This window comes from Drosophila ficusphila, unplaced genomic scaffold (assembly GCF_018152265.1).
Source record: "Drosophila ficusphila isolate 14025-0441.05 unplaced genomic scaffold, ASM1815226v1 contig_414, whole genome shotgun sequence".
Classification (NCBI taxonomy): domain Eukaryota; kingdom Metazoa; phylum Arthropoda; class Insecta; order Diptera; family Drosophilidae; genus Drosophila; species Drosophila ficusphila.
In genome coordinates this window covers 20,493,917-20,517,280 of record NW_025064328.1, presented here as the reverse complement: position 1 = coordinate 20,517,280, position 23,364 = coordinate 20,493,917, and the positions used below count along the sequence as shown (strand labels likewise).

Genomic DNA, 23,364 nt, shown 5'->3' with positions numbered 1-23,364 from the left:
AAGTGTATAATTTTTGAAAAAACACAAAATTCGCGATACTTTTTGAACAACTGTCAAATATATAGAAAATTAACCAAAAATTAAAAAACTTAGTGTTCCTTTAATTAGATAGCCCCTAGACTTTTTGAGCTGGATTATCCACAAACAATCGGAATTCCCCAAAATTATTATTATTTCAAAGCTGTGGATTTTCCAGAAAATTTATTTTATGTTTGGGAAAGCCAGTAAAAAAGTAAGTAAAATAGGAAACCATTGTTTTGATAATTTTTATTTGGCTTCTATGATAAGACTTACTGATAAACTATTTATAAGTACAAATCTCTCTGTGTTCAGTGCTTCCAGTATACACCATTGCTCATAACTTTATGACAGCTTCGACTTAATAGCTCTCAAATGTCTGTCTGTCAGCGTAGGCGAAGCTAATAGTTTATCATAATACTACATGTACACATGCACTTTTTTATATAGACTGTTCTCGCTAAACTAAATTCATCTCTAACTATTAAATTGGGGCAATAAATATTAAATACATATAAATACGTATATGCATATCATTTTAAGAAGATATACGCACTTTATGTACATACATAATGACGTAAACACTATAAATAATAATAATAAATTAACAATATTTGTGTGTCTACGTAAGTGTATAAGCTATACGATTCTAGTACATATTTACAAATGAACGATAGATCTATAGAAACAACATGGGAGGCAAGAGCCTGTTCCGATGTACAGGCAATGGCCCTGAAGCAATTACATAATTTATGCGCACTTTAACAGCAGCTCGTCAGACGGCACTCTCTATCCAAAATACAGTGATTTGGATGGACTCTAAGTATCCAAAGCGCGGGTGCCGTTTAAGGGTTCTTCGTGCCAGATCCGCCGCACGGACTGGGTCCTGGACTCCGACTGTGGCTTGCGAAGTGGCAGCTTGGATACGGACGTACGACTTGGAATTTGAACTCGGCGCCATTTTCGTTTTCCACTACTATCCCTTTTCCGCTTCCCCTAAGCAGCCGTTAGTCCATGTTGAGGGGCGGCGTACTGTTCGGGCCGCCCAAAATGAATGATGTAGGACTGTGCACCGAGATGCTATCGAGGTCCAGGGCGCCGTCGCCCTTGTCCAGCATGCCGCTGCCATCCTGCTTCATCATCATGCGGCGCCACTTGGCCCTAGCGTTTTGAAACCAGACCTGCGGGGAGAGAGAGCTGTCAGTGAGCGACTGTCATCGGTTGGCGAGTTCGGGCCGGAGCAGTTGGGCTTAGCGGGAGAACATTCACCTGTAGGACTCTTTTTGGTAAACCGGTTTTTTGCGACAACTGCTTCAGGTCCTTGGCGTCGGGGTTGTGATTGATGGCGAAGTAGGACTTCATAGTGCGTAGTTGGTGATGCTTGAACGAGGTGCGCATGCGCTTGGTCCGCGACGAGGAGCTCAAGTGTGATCCCCGGCCAAAGTCCACGTACTCGGTGTTGAGATCTGCAATCAATCCAACGAGTTTTGTAGTCTTTTTCGATTTTGACGGGGCCCCCGAGTTTTATGAGGGATGCACATAAAAGCTGCTGCTGTAGCTCCATTGGCGCCAGCTTTCAGCTTTAGCCGCGGTTCCAGATCCGATGTGCTGTGGCCATAAAAATCCGACCGCATGTTGCCGCTTTTATGGCGGACAGCCATCGCGAAAGAGCTGGGAATTTACAACGTACCTATGTTTGCGGTGAACGCCTCGATGTCCTTGGGCTTGCGCTTGCGCGGCCTGCCCTTTTGACGGGCTGGCTGCGGCAGTCCAGTAATGACGTGGGACGCGGGCACGAAGATGCCCGTAGGAACAATGCTCCGACTAGGGTCCGAGTGCGGGCTCGAGGAGTCGTTGTGCGGCGAGCCGAACTGGGCGCTATATGGGTAGCTGGCGCTCATGCTCGACGAGGCTGCGTCGCCCTCCCTCGCTATGCTATAGTGGGTCCTGGGGGAGAGCTTTTTGATTTCGGATTTCGTGGAGCTGCGGAGGCGGCTTACCTGCAGTAGATAAGTGCGTCGATTATGCCGTACTGGTCTCCCTTTGTGAGGGGCGTGTGGCAGACGGTGCAGCAGAAGCAGTTGACGTGAAAGACCAGGTTCCGGGCGCGCATCACCAGCTCATTTGAGCTGATCGAGGCCAGGCAGCGCGAACAACGGCGAGTACCAAAAAAACTGCGGAGGAGAACATTGATAATAAGATATCATTCAGATCATAGAAATATTTACAGGCCGGGACAAAGTCTGGCTGCCCGACCATAAAAACATGCGCAATTATGTGGCGTGATGTCGAAAAAATCGGAGCACAAAGACGGGCAGGGCTCCCCCACAGAATCAGTAATCATATGGTTGGCAGGAAGCTGCGCGCTACTGCCTGTTGGCAGTAATCACAACCCAACGTCGGCACAGACCAATACAAGTAAGCCCAATGACTTGCCCACAAACGCCTACTCATCGTAAATTTTATAGTCATCCCATGATGATTGTCTGCACCTTCGTCTTGGTACGGTTTCGTCCATCGCCGGCTACTGTTTTCACTTTCGCAAATGACAGATCAAAGATTACCAGCATCCGTCCGTAATCATTGGGGAGTTGTTGCCTTCGTGCCATAAATGAGCCAGAGAGCCAGCAGCTTGGGAGGAGTCTCGGAGAGCGGGAATTCCGTTCGCAGTTGCAGGGGTTAGGTAAGGACCAACATCAAATACGCGAGACACGCGATTTCTTTGACATTAATCAAAATAATTGGCGCATTTCGCTTTAGTTTCAACGACGCTCAACAAACTCATTCTCACATTTGGTGTGCTGGGGCCGATCCTACGAGACTAAGCCAGATACTTTGGGCACCAGTGAACACCAAGCCAATTTTCAATTCTATACGAATTTATCATATTCACGCGGGACGCATTTCAGAGGCATTTCCATCCTACTTCCATTTCCCCTCCAATTCAAAGCCCACTCCCATTCCCGTTCCAGTTCCCGTTCTGCGTCTGTTTTCATTTTGTTGAAAATTGTTTGGGATGTGACACCGAGATTTTTGTCACATCCCCATGTCGCACATCTTGTCGCTACACGAGTCGGTGCGACTGTGACTCTTGTCCGATCTTTCACTCGGTTCCGTCTCCAAAAAGGCCCTCAGATGTGTACATGTACGTCTGTATGTCTGTAGGAATATGTACCTTGTGCTGCTGCGCGATACGTAAGCCCCATAAATAATATTAAACATGTATTCTGAGGACGGCGACGCGGTCCCAGCTACCAACTCATAAACTGTCCCAGGCCGCAGTTTCAGTGAAGTTCAGTTCATTGCAAGCTACTTCCACCGCCCTGACACGCCTCTTCTCCGATCCGGAGCGCGAGGGAGAGAGCGCGAGAATAATGAATTATTATTATTGCCATGTAAAGGAGCAGGCGAAATGTCAAAGTGACAACGCCTAATATATGATTATGTGTTCGAGCTCTCGAAATTTGATACTCTCACACACATTCTGGACGCTCTGGTTTTCGCTGCCCTCCGAAGATGCACTTAAAATGTGTGGCGTGCTCTGAACCCAAATTAAATCGTTCCTAGCCTTTTGTCTAAGCATTGGTAAATAATAATAAATTTGAGAAAAAATATCTTAGAACTGCTTTGCAATGGTATATTTTGGATATATATGTGATATATTAAAACTATATTTATATATATATCTAGTCGGTATCGGTATAGCAAACGTTATCCGAACCGATATTTTAAAGGATATTTCATGACAAAAGAAGGACAGGCCAAAACATATAAATTTTGTTAACATTTTTTTTCATACCAAAAGAAAATGGTAATAAATGTTGGATTTAACAAGAACGGAAGCTAGCTTCTGCAAGCCGAAGCTTATATACCCTTGCAGTCATCAAATATGTCAAACAAAATTCATAAAGGCTAAACAACATCGAAGCTATGACGACTTTTCTATTAATTTTCCATATTTTCGACTATAGATCATATGGCAGCTATATGATATAGTTGTCCGATTTTGATCAAATTTAATTCGTAATTCAAGAGTCGTTAGAAAACTTTATATTCCAAAAATCATGCTTATCAAATAAAAACCAACGATGTTATAATTTTAATTCCGTTATTTCTATATAGATTTTTTTATCTTCCCTATGGCAGCTATAAAATATAGTAGTCAGATTTTTATGAAACTTTTTTCTCAATTTAAGGGTTGTTAAAAAACTTGATATTCAAAAAATCATGCTCGTGGGATAAAAACAGCGATGTTATCAATTTATTTCCATTATTTATGTATATACATATTTTTCGATCTCTCCTATGGCAGCTATATGATAGAGATCGGCGTTAGAATTTTGTATTTCAATTTCTTGTGTGGGAGCTATCCTATATAGTTGCCCGATCCGGCCCGTTCCGACCCGTTCCGACTTATATACTGCGTGCAACAACTACACAACTTTTGGGAAAGTTTCAGCAAGATAGCTTTAAAACTGAGAGACTAGGTTGCTAGATGGACAGACGGACAGACGGACAGACGTACAGACGTTTTCCGATTCTGCTCGTGATGCTGATCAAATATATATATACTTTATGGGGTCTAAGGTGTCTCCTTCACTGCTTTGCAAACTTCTGACTAAAATTATATTACCCTTTTGCTCTGCAAGGGTATAAAAATAATATAATATGTCATACTAGCTGTGACTGTCTTTGTGAGAGCTTCTGGTTGCTACTCTCGTTAGTCTGAATCTAGACTGGGAGGTGCCAATGTCTGTTTAGAGAGAAGAAAAATCGTACAGGTTAACGTTAAGTCTCGTCTCTTAGTAATACTAAGATTAAACAGATCAGCAGCATTTCGACGTCAATCTTGTCCGTAGCCAAAGCTGCGAGCTCCACCTGTCATTACCACTGTCGGCCACTCAATGGGCTGAAGTCCCCCAGTCAAACCGTAGGCTAAAATCCCGGATAAAAACTCCGCGGCTTGACAGAAGCTGGGCTCTGTTCGGAGGGCGAGTGAGCAGGGCTGTGCACGTTGAAATGCAAACCGACGTGTGGCTCGGCTGGACGCCGTGATAACACCGGGCTCGTGAGGGAACCAAGGCGAACAGGGACATGGCAGCCACGTTTTGTAACGTGAGAGCATTTATAACGCGTTGAGGGATTGCACGATGAGGTCTCAAGTACCACCCGCTGGGATTGGCTCTTCCGATTACACATGTACAAGTTCGCCAGAAACAGCAACCACGGATTTCCCAGACGCCACCCCACCACCGAAAGCAACGCTTCCCTTCCCGTTTGCAAGCTATCGTGAGACCGCTTCGAGAGCAGCGGTCCTGCCCCTAGTCCCAACCCTAAACCTTCTCCCCACTTCCCGGATGATGATGACATCCCGTGGCGATAATTCGATTCTAGGCCCTCCGCCTTCGGCTGGCCAAACGAATGCATTGATTATTTGCATTTTAGTTTTGTTTGTTTGTTTTTGTTGTGACAACAACTGCAAGCTCTAAACCGATATATAAGAGTTTAGGAAAAAGATTTGTGTTTTTTAAATGTTTAATGCACTGGAAAATTAGTTTCGATTGATGTCTGTTGGACTTGTGCGTGCGATAAGCTAAGCCCTTGACCCTGCCCCTGCTGTGGAGTGTGGAATGTGGAGTGGTCTCCGCAAAGTGGCTTCTGGCTCAGCCATTGAGCGATTAGGCCGACTGCTAAACAGTTTCATTAGGCCTCGCATTTGCATTTCTAAGCGTTCTTTAATAGGACTCATCCGGGTTCCAAGAAACCCAGTCCCGACCCCATTGAAATTGTGTAATTTTGTAGGCAAGCTGATTAGATTAGCACCCATTGTTGGTTTCTGGCCGGTGGAACAGATCTTCTTCTTACTTTGGTATTTTCTCTTGTCATTTTTGAATGAAGCCCTCGCGCATAAATTCGGCGTAAAATCATTTCTTAAGATGCCCATTAAACATTTTAATTATCAGGCAGTTCATAAGTTTATGCTCTTGTTCCCAGGCCAAGTCACCGAACGCCAGCTGAAAGCCAAGTTAAGGCGTTGCGCAGCCAAGCGAGCGACCTGCGATGCGGCAATTGGTGGTGGCTCGGTAGTGTCACAGTGGGATGCATCTAGGCCGCCCTGCAATTATTTTTTTTTACGAAAAATAATTTTCGGCATCGTTAGACTATTTTTATATGATAATTCCAACTAATCAAAACAGGGATCTAAAAAATGGCATTTTTAATTTATTAGTTGATTTAACTTATCGTTCATACAGCGGGTTTTATAATGCCATTTCGATACCTCCGGTATTTCTATGTATTCGTACGGGCGATACCGAGTTGCGCAAAAAGCCGATTACGGTAAAAAATAAAGTACCGAGTCGCACGAAAACGCTTACTTGATCAAAATAATTAGTTATATTATTTTTATTATATTATATATTATATTCAATATAAGTTTATTTTTTGAGTTTTTAGATTATTTTTTTTTTAGAAAAATTACTTAATTTACAAATGGTATAGATTAATTAAGTAATTTTTCTAAAAAAAAGTTGTTTTTTCAGATTTTAGTAAATACTTTTCGAATAAAAAAAATCTTGGCGCCCCAGTAACTAAAATATCCTGTAATATAATATAAGTTATATTTATTATATTATTATTATATTTTTTAATGTGAAAAAGAGCGGTTTAGCGCAACTCGGATGTTTTTTTTTTTACCGTAATCGGCTTTTTGCGCAATTCGGAATTCATTTTTTATGTATAAAAAGCGTTTTTGCGGAACTCGTACAATTTTTTGCAATGTTCTGCGCAACGCGGCTAGCCCCATTCGTACTCGTCGAGTGGTAACCAGTCTCACCTCTCTAAAACTTTTAAAAAGCTTTTTTACGTATTTTTAAATCGCAAATATACCGAATAGTCATTACCTATCAAGTAAGCATTTTTTTTAGAGTATTCGTGCGAGTACCATAATAAGACGGAGCAATAAAAACTACGATATGTAGACAAAACCTTTTTTTTACAGAATTGTGATTTTTATATATTTCACTTAAATACCCAAGTTAAGCGTAACTTATTGAATTTTTAAATAAAGTTTTCATGCTTTCACGAAATAATAACTTTTCTTTGTTGTTTAAGTTCAGACTAGCTATGGCAATAAGTTTGAGTAGCGCCTGGACTCCCAACATTTCATTCGTGAAAATTTGAATTGCTCTGCTGGCCAGTTCGTCCCAGTGTCTGGATTTTTGTGGTAGAGCGGCGCTATACGAGCCTGCCGACAAGTGCCTATAAAGTATAAATACTGCGCTTTTCTCAGCCTTTTCGTCGGTCGTGATAGTGTGTGCGCTGGATGCATGTTTCTGCAGCCAAATCAACACATCCAATTTTTGCTCAGCTCTTTGATGAGATTTTAGCCTCTTGCTAACGCTGGAGCCTACCGTTTTGAGCACTTAGGGGCGGTGACTAGAACATAAAAAACCGTGTAAAAAGGCAACGTGAGATTGAACCGTTCAGCTCATGTGCTCTTATTGCAAAATCCAGTTTCATCACGCAGAGTCTTCAGTGGGTGCTATGCAAGGCCTTTCTACTCTCAATTTAATGAATTCTGCAGGCATTTCCACTCTTCTCTTGATTGAGAGTCAGAGAAAATATTTTATTGCATAACCCACGACTTAAGAGGGGCCATAAATTCGGTGCTCGAGTCTCCTGCTCCTACTAGCCACAATTAAATGGTCGCGCTTCGCTGACTTTTTAAACTGTAAATATTTTATGCCAAACTTTTTCTTCCACTTGCCTACTTTTCTGGTCAACCCTTACCAAATTGGTGGAGTGCTTTACGAGGCGTAGACAGAGTTCGTCTCCAGTGCTGATGAAGACATTTCATCGACCCCGAGGCTTGCACTCGGCAAGGCAAGGCCTTCTGATAACGAACCAGATCCAGTCAGCATAAGACAACCCCGCCCCGACTCCAGTTTCCACTTTCTGACGTGCCACATAAAATAAAAATTATGACACTGCATCTGTCCCGAAACACTCTTTACGGCTGCCAAAGAATCTTCCTAGCCTCAATCTGATGCTGGCTTAGCCGCCTTATCCGCTGTGCCATCAGCACAACATCATTGCAATAGATAAGCACTTGCAGCGCGGACTTTTATGACCCAGACAGAGTCGGGCGGCGGCCCTATGGACATGAAACCAACAAGGCGGGTTGGGTTACGGAATATGCAGATACGTGTTCACATGCAGGTGACAGCGGGCGCCGCTGGCGAGCGGGAAAACGAGTACCAGCCAGCCAGTCAGGTACAGTGGACCAGAGAAGAGTGTCATCCTGGAGTGGGCTGTGGGGAACCACGTCCAGCAGACAGTGGCAATATCAGCCCTGCGAAACTGTATCAGTAGAAAACCCAACGGGGGAATGTAATCCACAATAGTCCAATTATTTGCTTGTAAGCTCAAAAACAAAAATCAAATTGTGAACGTCTGTCGGTCTTGGACCTTGTAAAGGGCCTAGGCAACAGTAGCGTTTCATGTGGGGACACCCACTTTTTAAAAGCCTGGTTATTGGTATGTGTCTGCTAGATTTCGGGCAACAGTCGAAATTCTTAATTAAAACGACAGTGACTTAATATAGTTGTCAGCTTATTCAAAACCACGCCGCGGCTGACTGCCAATTGGCTTATGATACAATATCAACTCTATGCATTTAATAACAATTGAAGCTTGCAGTCTAAGGCTTCCTCTGCATCAATTTTAAAAGCTATGAAGTAGAGTTTTACCTTTAAAAAAAGTTTAATAATGGGTGAAAACATTAATGTCTCTTATTCTATTGGTGCAATGTACCGAAGGCAAAAGAAATCAACTAACAGGAATTTAAGGAATGCTGAGGCTAAACCAATTAAAATATATATGAAAACGACGAAAATTTGAAAATGCTGATTATAGTTTCTAAGCAAAATCTGATGAATGGAGGAACTTTGTAATAAGTAAGCCCTATATCTTGTTAGCGCAGAAACTGATATTATATGTTTTGCCGGCGGTCGTCCATATAGTGACTAACAATTTCTTAAGAAGCCAAATGCTCTTTATATTTGAGTGGAGCTTCGAAGAACATCGGGGGACCAATAAAAAAGTTTCTCTTCTTGTTTTTAACACAAAAGAAAACTTTATTTACATTTCTAGTTATATTTGAACAATGCTTAAAATTGCGTTTATTTCAAAAGGGCAGCACCAAGAAAGATACAAAATTATAATTAAAAGCGACCACTTAAAGCTTCTTAGCGTATTTGGCCGAAACAAGAAGTTACCAGGCAATAGAGGCTCATTTATAATAATTTATATGAAATGCGTATACACGCATGCCAACTTGTATGGGATGGTTTATGTGTTTCGCGGCGCTGGTGGTAAAAAACGCTCTGCGCTTAAAATTAACAAAACATGGGTTTATTTCATTGGATGCGTCAGGGGCTGTTTATTAAGTTTCGATTCGCCGCGAGACCGCAAACACCCACTAGACTCCCATCCAGTTATCGGTGCACATGACACAAGCTAGACCCTTCGCGCCACTCGACCCGGGATGTCATATTTGACATGTGCAGTATAAATCAACGGGGAATGTGGGGACTGTGCAGATCGAGCCGCGGGTTCGCCGTGATTGATAATGCCCTGCAGCAGCACAAGAGGCACCGGAATGAAACGAAATGAAACATTACGGCGGAGTGGATTGTGTACGACATGACAAGGCCCCCGCCTCTCCCCAACTCCCCAACTCCCCAGACCCGACTGCGACCGTCTGTTTGTGCGGATGCCAGCGGAGCGCGGCGGTCGCGCCGCTGGAATCTGGGGATCAGTCCCGCACCGTATAGTTAGTGCGACCCCGAGTCCGGGCAGCCCCGCAGTCAATCCCAGAAACTTGCAGACACGGGCTGCTCCGGTCGCAACTGCGGTTCTCGCTCTGGCGGCGGGTATTTTGAAATATGGAGCGGTAATAAATGTCACAAGAATCATTTGAGAGGAAATACGAGTGACGAGCGTGACTTGCATGGGATTAATGGGTCCCGAGCAGAGCGTTTCCGAAACGGACGGGGAACGGAGTTGCTGCGGCAAAACAGGTGTTGCCCTGACCCGACCCCATCCAACCCACTTCCCACTTGCCACTGAACTCTCGCCGAATCGAAACATCAGCTCTAGAAGGGAAAAAGAGATTCGTGCTCACAATAGCAAAGATTCCAGTGCTGAAATTTCGGGTAATTATAACCTGTTTCTGATGCACTTCGAACTGCTTATTCTGGACGCTCGCGTGACTGCCGCGACGCGTGAAATCGCGCTGTCTCAGCTTCCTCGAGCGGCGGGAGCAGTGGGCTGGGAAAGCCACCCAGGCGAAGACTGTCAACGCTGGTGGAGCCCCAAGTCCCGGGCTTCGTCCTCAAGAAATGGCAGGTCGGGGGTGAAGGCATGAGTGGGGGAGCGGGCTGCAGGTGAGCAGGTAAGCGGGCGTTCTTGAGAATGCGGTGGAAGGCAAACAGCAGAACACACGCAGGGCCCCTTCGCCAGCGGATGGGCGGATGGGTGGACGGGCGGACCGCTGGCGTCTTCGTTGCGGTCTGCTTCCACTTGCATTCGAATTTGCGATCGCGTTTGCACCCGCTCAGCCTTCGCACAGTGGTGCAAAACAATGACGGGCTTCGGATCTCAAAGCAGCCGCATGTATAAATACTTCACTCGCGTGTTTGGAAATCATTTTCTAGTCAATGTCTTGGCATGCAGTCGCGGCTTTATCTGATTCATCAGACCCGTTCCCCGTCTCCTCCTCGTGATCTTCCCAGAAGCTCACCGCCGGAGACTCAGTCACTGCTCCGTACTGTATAGTAATTTCCCTCAATGGAGTGGCTCTGGCCTGGCTTTTGTTTTGGCTTGGCGACTTACCTATAATAATCGTTTTTGCAATAAATGTTGCCGTCACGTGAGTAGCATGAGGATTCCCGTTCCAGCGGCTGCCGACAGGCGTAGCACTGTAGGCAGCTGGCGTGCCAACGTTTTTCCACAGCGGAGAGGTAGAAGCGATCCTAGAAAGAACGGGAGGATGTTTTGTTAATGGCGTTTAAGGGGCCACTCTAGAATTTTCGAAAAATTTTTTGTTTTGTTTTAAATGTCTACCAAGACTACAAAAATAATGCCCCAAAAAACATGGCCAAAAAAAAAAAAATATGTACATACGTATTCGGTTTTCGTTTTTGAGCACTGACTGTCTGGTCTCCTTTCGTGAGCGGTCAAAACTTTAACGCGTGTATCTCCAAACTCCATTCTTAATTCACATCACTTTAAATTTGAATATAACATTGTTGCATACTTTACTTGTTATTAACAATTATCGTATGGTCAGGCATTTTGAACTTTTTACTTTAAAAGTGAGTCATTTGGACAAAATAAACTATTATATTAAAGAATATACGTACTTCTCATCCTTTTATTGATTAGAATAAAAACCAAACATACGTGTCCGTCAGTGGACCCTACAAATACAGAGATGTCATTGCATATTGCTGCACAGCTGCCGTATTGAAATTATTCATTTAAAAAAAATACCGAACATATTTAGTCACTGATATGAATAGCAAAATCTTTTATTCGTAATCTTAACTTTTTTTGTTTTTTTTTTTTTATTCTAAATAAAATCCCAAAAAATGACTATTTTCTTATTGCACAGATCTTGGTTTTTTTCGTATGTAAAATGGATTTTTGCTCAACTGAATAGTCTCACCTGGATTTGCCGACCACAGCCGGAGCAGTCGTCGAGGTTGCGCGTTATTTTGCTATCGTTGGTAGACTCTGGACTGCTGGGCGGTCCGAAAGGTTCTGTTTTGAATGATATGCCCGACGTAGTCTCGTCGCTGACCTCTGTGCAATCTGTTCGGCTGCGACTGATCGAGAACTTGGCCGCGGAGTCCTCGAAGGTGGCGCGATCGGCCGTCTCATAGCTGCAGGATAACAAGATTACAGTTCGATCGTTCGGAGACGGTGAAAGTACAGTCCTTACCTTCTAAATGACTCGGAGCCGTATGCATTGCCGAATGGCTTTGTACTGTGATCACAAATATCTGGACACGAGGATGAGGAGCATGCGCGGAACAACGGGTGATTGTTATTTGCACCTGCAGCACTGCCACATTGATTGCTCCCTTGATGTGCTACAGGTGGCGTTGGACTTTTCTCCCTTGCGCCGGGCCCAAGAAATCTTGCGCTCTGCTGCTACAGTTTTCGATAAAATAAACAGAACAGGCGTTTGCATTAATGGTTAGAAAGAGTGAGGATGGTTTAGCTCTAAAATACTGGGATATTCTTGAAGGATGTGCTTATAAATGATGCATTTCATTTTTAAAGGCAGTGGCGGCGAACACAAAAGGCCGAGCAAAAGTTCGTTTCAATTAAGAGAAAATGGCTTTTTTTCCTTCCCAGAAAGCGCTGCGCGACATTTAAAAATCGACTACAAAAATCTTCCCAGCTCATCTCGGATCATACAATCGCAGCCCATTTCCGAGCTGCGTTCATTGAGGAATACAATGTACCCATGTTGTGTCTCTGCCATCAGGGGAACACTGAGAGTAGACATCATGTCGCACTTCGCCAAGCAGAAGACTCCACTATTCGGGGTACTCACGTCCAACGTCCAACATCCCCTCAATGCCCCATATCACCTCTTATCGCCTCGCCCAGCCTGTCGCCACGAATCATCGATGCTCCAGTTTACTTATTTTTGATTAATTAGTGGAAAATAGATTGCAAATGCGCCTCTATCCATCCCCATCTGCTCCGTTTGAGTTAGAAGGATGACAGGTTTTTCTCGTACAACACGAAACTTCCCTTTTTCTCTTAAGAGAATTTTTTGTAGAATTTGCAAATAATTTTTTGTTTGTGGCCTGGGAACATGTTGTTTCCTTAAGGGGAAGATAAAGCTATATTTGAACATTTATACCAGAGTTGTCGTGCCCATTTCGGATTGTCATTTTAGCTCGAAGTTTCGTCATGCCTACTCGTTAGTTTAGCCAAAGTCATTGCGTGACTTAAAAAAAACATTTCATTTATTTAATGTTACAGTTTGCAGAGCAATGTACGCGTACTTTATCATTTTTGGTTATTATTAATCAATGTATACTCATATATAATTAATTATCATTATAATTATAATAATAACTAAAATCATAAAAATTTATATCTTTTAAAAGTATATTTATTTGCATTTATTTCCATTTAATTATCAATTCAAATGTAATTCTTAATGACGTGCTCATACGAGTATATGTATATACAAAATTGGCAAAGTTGCAAGGGTTCTTCTGACAAAAATTGTAAACGCTCAGCCATAGATAAGAAAAAGTTTTAGTCTCTGTCCCTTTTAGACATACACTATACTCTTATTTGTAACTCTGAATTACATTAATTATTACGATAGTTATTTAGCTGTCTTTTATTTTTTGCTTGGGACATACGAGGTGGGTTCAAAAAGTATCGCGAGTTTTGTGTTTTTTCAAAAATTATTTATTTATTCATGAATATCTATTTTGTCCCCTTCAAAGTAATCACCATGAGATATTATGCACTTATGCCAACGGTTTTTCCAATCTTCGAAGCACTTGAAAAATTAATTTTTTTTATTTTGTTCAGCTCCTCCTTCGATGCCGTCTTTATCTCGTTAAGCGTAGCGTAACGTCGTCCTTTCATGGGCGTCTCCACTCACTTAATTTTGTTTTTCACACAAAATTTGATACAGGTTCTTTGATCCATTTTTTTGAATAGGTAAATATCGAAGACGATCCAAAACACGTGCAAGCAAAGCAGCAACAATTTAGTGACCATTCAAAATGGCCGAGCTTGTCGGCATAAGTTAGAGACATGAGTACCAACATAACGCCACAAATAAATCGAAATTCGATACGAGGTAACTCGCAAAAATTCAAAATTCGCGATACTTTTTGTGTCCCCGTGGTCGTCAAAGGGTTAAGTAATTTAATAAAGTTCGAATTTCAAAGCTCAGCTATACAAATATTAGACAATCGGTAAACGTTATTAAAACCAATTGTTTTTATTCGAAAATAAAGTGCCTGACACAATTTTTTAAAAAAGATCAATGTATTTGAAAACAAAGAAAATTGTATTTTTGGTGACAGGCAAAATCTTAAAAACAATAAGAAGTTGGCATAGCTTTACTGCTCTGAATCATACAAGTCTAAAGCTCCAGAAAAACTCGGTCGACTATATCACCTTTTTAGCAAGTTTTTCTCTTGGTTGGAATGAACAATTCAGCTTCTGATGTTAAAAACGCAACCCACACAAAAAATCATGCCTATAAATAGGCATTTAAATTTATAATACAAAATTTATAAATTTACGTAATAAAAATGGCAGGTTGTTTTACAAGTCTCGAAATTTAATTGCACCTACAGTATAAACAGTTTACAAAAGTTTTGGTTTTAAAAAGAAAATGCCCGAGTTAAGAATTGCAGATATAGTAAAATGTATGACAAAACAAGAAAGGAAGCTAGCTTCGGCAAGCCGAAGCTTATATACCCTTGCAGTCATCAAATATGTCGAACAAGATACAGCTAAACAGCATCGAAGCTATAACGATTTTCGACTATTGTTCATATGACGGGTATATGATATATTCGTCCGATTTTGATGAAATTTCATGTGTAATTCAAGAGTCGTTAGAAAATCTTTATTCCAAAATCATGATTGTCTGATGAAAAACAATGATGTTATAATTTTATTTCCGTTATTATACCCTTGCAGAGCAAAAGCGTATTATAATTTCAGTCAGAAGTTTGCAACGCAGTGAAGGAGAAACCTCAGACCCCATAAAGTATATATATTCCTGATCAGCATCACGAGCAGAATAGGAAAACTTCTGCACGTCTGCACGTCTGTCCGTCTGTCCGTTTCTACGCAAACTAGTCTCTCAGTTTTAAAGCTATCTTGCTGAAACTTTACCAAAAGGTGTGTAGTTATTGCACCCACTATATAAGTCGGAACGGGCCGGATCAGCCGACTATATCGGATTGCTCCCATACGAGAGAATGAAATAAAAAATTCTCACGCCGTTGTTTTTGATCAGATCGACTTGAATTCTTCAAGATGGCGTTTTCTAACTGTTATTGAATTTTGGATTAAATTTGATAAAAATCGGATAACTCTATCATACTATAGCTGCCATAGGAGAGGTCGAAAAATATATATAGAATTAATGGAAATAAATTGATGACATCGTTGTTTTTTATCCCACGAGCATGATTTTTTAAATATCAAGTTTTTTAACAACTCTTATATTGAGAAAAAAATTTCATAAAAAACGGACAACTATATCTTATAGCCGCCATAGGAAAGGTCGAAAAATCTATATTAAAATAACGGAAATAAAATTATAACATCGGTGTTTTTCATCAGGCAAGTATGGTTTTAGGAATATAAAGTTTTCTTACGATTCTTGAATTACGAATTAAATTTGATCCAAATCGGACAACTATATCATATAGCTCCCATATGATCTATAGTCGAAAATATGGAAACTGTATAGAAAAATCGTCATAGCTTCGATGTTGTTAGGCTTTATGCATTTTGTTCGACATATTTGATGACTACAAGGGTATATAAGCTTCGCCTTGCCGAAGCTAGCTTCCTTTCTTGTTTCTATATAGATTTTTCGATCTTTCCTATGGCAGTTATATAATAACGTTGTCGGATTTTAATAAAAATTTTTTCTCGATTCAAGGGTTATTAAAAAACTCCATATTTTAAAAATCATGCTCATGACAGTCGGACAGACGGACAGATGTACAGACGGATTTCGATTCAGATTTTGATGCTGATCAAGAATATATATTCTTTATAGGGTCTAAGGTGCCTCCTTCACTGCGTTGCAAATTTCTGACTGAAATTATAATACCCTTTGCTCTGCAAGGGAATAAAAAAACTCATTAAAAAACAAGAAAGGAAGCTAGCTTCGGCAAACCCAAGCTTATATACCCTTGCAGTCATTAAATATGGCTAACAAAATACAAAAAGGCTAAACAGCATCAAATCTATGACGATTTTTCTATTAATTTTCCATATTGTTCATATGACAGCTATATGATATAGTCGTCCGATTTTGATAAAATTTAATTTGTAGCTCAAGACTCATAAGAAAACTCTATATTCCAAAAATCATGATTGTCTGATGAAAAACATCGAGGTAATAATTTTATTTCCGTTATTTCTATATAGATTTTCGATCTTTCCTATGGCAGCTATATGATATATTACTCCAATTTTTATGAAATTTTTTTCTCGATTTAAGAGTATTTGAAAAACTTGATGTTCCAAAAATCATGCTCGTGGGATTAAAAACAACGACGTTATAATTTTTTTCCATTATTTATATATATATTTTTTGATCTCTCCTATGGCAGCTATATGATAGAGTTATCCGATTTTTATCAAATTTAATCTGAAATTCAATACTGGTTAGAAAACGCCATCTGGAAGGAATCAAGTCGATCTGATCAAAAACGACGGAGTAAGAATTTTTAATTTCATTCTCTCGTATGGGAGCTATCCGATATAGTCGGCCGATCCGGCTCGTTCCGACCTATATACTGCGTGCAACAACTAGACAACTTTTGGGAAAGTTTCAGCCAGATAGCTTTTAAACTGAGAGACTAGTTTACATAGAAACCGACAGGAGGACAGACGGACAGACGGACAGACAAACAGACGGACAGACGGACAGACGTACAGACGGATTTGGATTCAGATGGTGATGCTGATCAAGAATATATATACTTTATTGGGTCTGAGGTGTCTCCTTCACTGCGTTGCAAACTTCTGACTGAAATTATAATACCTTTTTGCTCTGCAAGGGTATAAAAAACGGAAGCTAGGTTCGGCAAGCCGAAGTTTATATACCCTTGCAGTCATCATATACGTCGTACAAAATACATAGAGGCTAAAAAACATCGAAGCTATGACGATTTCGGTTAAATTAATATAGATTTTTCGATCTTTCCTAAGGCAGTTATTTGATATAGTTGTCCGATTTTGATAAAATTAAATTCGAAATTCAATAGTTGTTAGAAAACACCATCTGGCAGAAACCAAGTCGATATATATGCAATAGCTTCACAACTTTTGGTAAAGTTTAAGCAAGATAGCTTTAAAACTGAGAGACTAGTTTACGTAGAAACAAAGAGAGGCACAAACGGACAGACGTACATACGTATTTGGATTCTGATCGTGATGCTGATCTAAAATATATATACTTTATGGGCTCTGAGGTGTCTCCTTCACTGCGTTGCAAACTTGTGCTCTGCAAGGGTATAAAAAGGCTACTAGCTGAAACATGAGAGATAAATAAACTGCACAAAATGAATGTAACAAAATTATAACATCGTTGCTTTTTAAAATACAAGCAGAACTTCTGAATTGCAGAGTGTTTTAACGACTCATGGAAAATATTGAAAATTTGATACGTTTTCCTCCACATTTGTGATGACTGCGATGGTATGAAAGCTTCAGCTCGCCGAAGTTAGCTTCCTTTCTTGTTTTTTCAGTTTTTATGCACAATCATTGCTACAAGCAGAAAAGACAGCTTCGATAAGCATTCACTTCTATCAAATACATCTAAAAAATACTGTATTCATAACACAATTCATTTGTTAAAAAACAAGAAAGGAAGCTAGCTTCGGCAAGCCGAAGCTTATATACCCTTGCAGTCATTAAATATGTCGAACAAAATACATAAAGACTAACAACATGGAAGCTATGAAGATTTTTCTATTAATTTTCCAAATTGTTCTTATGAGAGCTATATGATATAGTTGTCCGATTTTGATGAAATTTAATTTGAAACTCAAGACTCATAAGAAAACTCTATATTGCAAAAATCATGATTGTCTGATGAGAAAGAACGTTGTTATCATTTTATTATTATAAATTTTTCGATCTTTCCTATGGCAGTTATATGAAGTAGTCTGATTTTTATGAAATTTTTTTCTCGATTTAAGAGTCTTTAAAGAACTTGATGTTCCAAAAATCATGCTCGTGGGATTAAAAACAACGACGTTATATTTTTTTTTCATTCATTATATATATATATATTTTGATCTATGGGAGCTATATGATAGAGTTATCTGATTTCGATAAAATTTAATCCGAAATTCAATAGCAGTAAGAAAATGCCATCTGGAAGAAATCAAGTCGATCCGATCAAAAACAGCTGCCTGAGAATTTTTTATTTCGTTCTATCGTATTGGAGCTATCCGATATAGTCGGCCGATCCGGCCCGTTCCGACTTATATACTGCGTGCAATAACTACACACCTTTTGGTAAAGATTCAGCAAGATAGCTTTAAAACTGAGAGACTAGTTTGAAGAGAAACGGACAGACGGACATACATATTTGGATTCTGATCGTGATGCTGATCAAGAATATACAGGGTGCGCCATCTCGAGCTTCGGTATGAAAATATTGAATAACTTTGGAAAAAAAACAAAAATTCGTGGAAAATGTTTTATGTTTATTTAGATTGATCCTTTGCAATTCATTTGAGTTAGTTTTTGAAGGGTCTAGAAAATTTCTGGTTTCAGCAGGACGGGGTCCCATGTCACATAGCAAACGAAACCATGGAGTTTTTGCAGCGAAATTCAAAATGTCAAAAAGAGGCGATATCGACTGGCCGGCGCGTTCGCCGGACTTGACCCCGCCGGATTTCTTTTCGTAGGGTATACATAAGCAAGCCCAAGACCATCACAGAGCTCAAGAAGAGTATTCGCACCGAAATGGCCAATATATCGGCCGATATGATCAAGAAAGTAATGAAAAATGCTTGAAAAAGGACACTTTTTGCCATCAAGAACAAAGGAAGTCACTTAGTCAATATTGTGTTCAAAGACTGAATAAAATGAATTGTAAAGGATCAATCTAAATAAACATAAAACATTTTCCATGAATTTTTGTTTTTTTCCAAAGTTATTCAATATTTTCATACCGAAGCTCGAGCTGGCGCACCCTGTATATACTTTATGGGGTCTGAGGTGTCTCCTTCACTGCGTTGCAAACTTCTGACAGAAATTATAATACCCTTTGCTCTGCAAACTTTGCAGGTTACAAAAAGATGTATACAAATTTCTTTATTCTTATGATTATACACCAATATGAATTTTTTAATTTATTTTTTATATTTTAATTTTATTTAATTTTATTGTAGCCAAGAAAAAAGTTTTAGCAAGTATACATATTCTTGATCAGCATCACGATCTGAATAGAAATACGTCTGCACGTTTCTCCGTCTGTCCGTATCTACGCAAAGTAGTCTCTCAGTTGAAAAGCTATCTTGGTGAAACTTTTCTAAATATTATAACTCCGTATCGACTTGATTTCTTCCAGACGGTGTTTTTGACTATTGTCGAATTTTGAAATAAATTTTATCAAAATTGGATAACTCTATCTAAATCTATATAGAATTGACGAAAATTGACGGAAAAAAATTATAAAATCATTGTTTTTCATCAGAAAACCATAATTTTTGAAATATAGAGTCTTCTAATGACCATTGAATTTCGATTTAAATTTTATAAAAAGCGGATGACTATATCATACAGCTTTCATATGAACAATTGTCGAAAATACAGAAACTTTATAGAAAAATCGACATAGCTTCGATGTTGTTTAGGCTCCATGTATTTGGTTCGACATACCTATTTGATGACTGCTGATGACTGGGTTGTGTAAATAATATATTGTCTTAAAAAAGTAACAGGCAAGCCAAAATATTTTTCGATCGTTTAAAAAAAAACTTAATTGTAACAAATTTTTGCGATTATTGTTATTATTAAATAACAATAAATCATAGCAGTTAGGTTGCTTGATTGTGCATTTGGTCGGAAAATCCTTTGAAATCCTTTCCGGATCCCGGCTCGACAAGCAAAACAAACATATCCATATAAAAGACTATAAATTCCGCCTCAACTTACTAAAAAATAAAAATTAAATAAATTTTTATTAAGGATAAATTTTCTAGACAGGTTTGCTTGTTGCTTTCTTTTTATACATTTGCAGACGCTATAATTTCAGTAGAAAGTTCTAAACTAAGCAATCATGCGAATCAAAGTTAAAAGAAGCTAGCATCGACGAGCCGAAGCTTATATACCCTTACAGTCATCACAAATGTTAAGCAAAATGTATAAAAGCTAAACAATATCAAAGCTATGAAGATTTTTTGACCAATTGCTCCTATGACAGCTATGTGATGTAATAGGCAAATTTTTATGAATTTTTTTTCATGATCCAAGGCTAGTTAGAAAACTTAGAACTTATAAAAGCTTGTGTCTAAAAAAAAAAAAAAGAAACCTAGGAAGCGTATTACATATAAGATAAGGATATACATTATCCTTGCAGTTATTAAATTTCTTGCACAAAATACGTAAAGGCTAAACTTCGAAGCTATGAAGATTTTTTTTTATTTTCTATATTCTTAACTATAATTCATATGACAGCAATATTATATAGTCCTTTGACTTTCCTGAATCTTTATTTGAAATTCAAGATTCGTTAGAAAACTGATCTGTTGAAAAAAAGCAGATATCATTTAATTTTCGTTTACTCTATATAGATTTTTTGATCTTTTCTATGGCAACTAAATGATATTGTCCGATTTTCATGAACTTTTTTTCTTGATTCAAGGGTAGTTAAAAACTCGAAATTCTAAAAGCCATGTTAATATAAAAAAAAGACTATAATTTTTTTCCATTATTTTTATACATATATATTTTTCAATCTTTTCTATGTTAGATTTAGTCACACAATTTTGATAAAATTTAATTTGAAATTCGATAGTAGTTAAAAACACCATCTTGAAGATATTAAGTCGATATGATCAAATACAACGGCGTGATAATTTTTTTCCTCGATCTTTCGTATGGGAGACGCCCGATCCGGACCATTCCGACTTAAATACTGCGTGTAATAACTACACAACTTTTGAAAAAATTTCACCAAGATAACTTTAAAACTGAGAGACTAGTTTACATAGAAACAGGCGACTGATAGACGTATGTACACATCTAGTTCGATTTAGATCGTGTTGTTGTTCTTACGATTTGCACTGGTTGCTTGGTACCGGATTTATTTATGTTCGTTTCAAACCTGTGAAGCGTTAAATCCTTATTCATCCTTAAAATAAAGAAGTCGATGTGGTACACGCACTACTAGATGTACAAAGTCAGGAATCGAATCTGATCGTTTGTTATCGCTCTTGAAGCGATTGCACACAACAATTTCACAGATTAAAAAATATATAACAATTCTATGAAACCTAAAAACCCAAGGGGGTTTCTTATCAGCACTGTGCGAAGCTGTCTGTTTGGGCTAGCTTTCGGTCTGGCATTGATAACTCCGAGTAACCCGGGCTCGGATCGAGATTAATCACAAAGGGCGGCGTTAAGATGAGTTGGGGCAGAATGCTGCATGAATTAGTCAGGCTTATCGCTGGCTGCCGCGGATTTCTTGGAGTCCAGCGGAGCAACTTACCCAATGCATCACAGGGCGCTCTTCGGTGCAGACGCCCATGTGCGTCTTTTGGAATGACACGAGGTCTATTTCCAAGGATGATTTCCGTCGGGCGTGGTATGTTTGTCGTTGTTTTGACTGAGCGGAGTGTTCTGCGAGCCTTGCGCCTCCTCGGATAAGCTGCGGTGCTACGTTGGTCCTGGATAATCCTCTGGGATTGGTCTTGTTATGCGAAAGGACACTTGACACTGGTCGCGATTTGTTGGCCGTTGGCAGGCGAGCATAACTTCAGAATTGTCTTGAAACCGGCACCGTTGGTATGCCTTTTCTTATTGCATAAATACTAATTTTGCTGGCGCTTATTTAATTAACTTTCGCTTTAACATCAAGGTATTTTAAGGAACTTAGGGTCACACACGAGCGTGCACGGAGCACTCACTGAAACACTTGACTCTGCGATAGGTAGGATGGTAAGATCGATTAGGGACCGTCTCGTCTCTGGGCCCCGACCGCACAGGCGGCGAGTCGACTTCGGGACGGTGACAACGAGCGGCCAGCGGACAGAGTTTAAAGTTATTTATGACATTAATTTACGAGACAGCGCGAGAATAGCACACAAGATCCAAATTGAGTTGTAGAGGTCGCCCTTTGTCGGGTCTTCCTGCGGCGGTCGGCGATGCGTGCTACCGATAAGGCATTAGAGAGGCGGATGCGGTCTCGACCCCTCCGCTGCGTAGTGCTGCTTATGGTCAGGCGACTCACGATCCAGCTTTAGTTTTTGTCCGCTTAGCCAGCTCCCAGTCGGCTGTTTCAACCCAAGGTTGATAGCTCAATATGCAGCAGATAAAGTTTGTGGTCGATACAATCTCTATTTTGGCAAACCGAGACCCCGGGCAGACCCAAGTTAAACGCAAAGTCCCGACCCGCGACAGCTCTATCGATGTTGTTGTTCTTCCGCTCGCGTAGAGCGTCCAAATAAAATCCGTCTCGCATTCGAAACTTCCGATTTCCGATTACCGATATCAGCCCGCAACCGATCAACTCAGAGGCACGAGGACAACCAGTCAGCGCAGCTGAGAAACTGGGAATGTTTGGAAGCAATCTGAGCGCGGCGTCTCAAGCCGAAAACTCAATCGCCCTGTGTGCGGTGTGTGAGTGTGTGTGTGGGGTGCGCGCGCCGGTGTGAGTGAGAGCGAAAGTGCGGTGCCGTGCGAGTCTTGCCGGCCTGCTCGCTCGCACGTTGAGCGAGTAGCTCTCCCGTCGCGGCAAATGGCGGCGCTCTCAGCTGATTGCGTTACTAGCTCGCTCCCGTTCTAGCGTTTAGCCAGTGGCCGGAGAGGGCGTGGTGTGTTGTCGCCGCTCTCACCCCAGTTTGTCCGCCACCCCGTGCGCCAAGCTCCGACCCGTCCAGCCATGCCGGGGGGGCTCGGGCCGTTGGCCGGCTGCCAAACATGAATAATGCAGCGGCAGCAGTCAGGAGGAGCTGGAGTAGAGATGCAGAAGCCATGCGGATGAAGATGGACCCCGACTGGGAGCTGAATATGGAGCCCGTGACAGAATTTCTCCTCGAAAAGGATGTACGCTGGCCCAAACACGCACAGGCAACCCACACAGAGAAACCTTTGCTTGTCGCTGCTACTTCCCCAGTTCTGGTTGTTAACACTGTTGCTGTTAAAACCGCCGCTAAGGTCTGGTCCTGGCCAACTTCCCCCTGCTGAAGAGGACAGAAGGCTTAAGAACATCGACCAGGTCTTACTTATTTGAATTTCTTAGCGCGTTTGCTTATTTCGCGTATTTAAATTTTACCCTGGCCCTAAACTTGTGTGTCTGTTAAT

At 40.6% G+C, this 23,364-nt stretch overlaps 1 protein-coding gene across 2 annotated transcripts; it reads right to left on the bottom strand.

The window, feature by feature from the left end:
• Positions 1-252: 252 nt before the first annotated feature.
• LOC108094487 (protein apterous) lies at positions 253-22,601 on the bottom strand. 2 transcript variants are annotated; one of them, XM_043208184.1, is made up of 8 exons: positions 21,551-22,601; positions 12,026-12,237; positions 11,750-11,966; positions 10,915-11,054; positions 2,019-2,192; positions 1,709-1,965; positions 1,288-1,484; positions 253-1,199 (listed from the first exon to the last, which is right to left on the bottom strand). In XM_043208184.1, the coding sequence occupies exons 1-8, from the start codon at positions 21,587-21,589 to the stop codon at positions 1,026-1,028; spliced, it is 1,410 nt and encodes a 469-aa protein (XP_043064119.1). In that variant the 5' UTR covers positions 21,590-22,601; the 3' UTR covers positions 253-1,025. The 2 variants fall into 2 exon arrangements, with proteins under 2 accessions (XP_043064119.1, XP_043064120.1); XM_043208185.1 differs by having other exon boundaries at positions 12,026-12,234.
• Between the last annotated feature and the right edge of the window lie 763 nt (positions 22,602-23,364).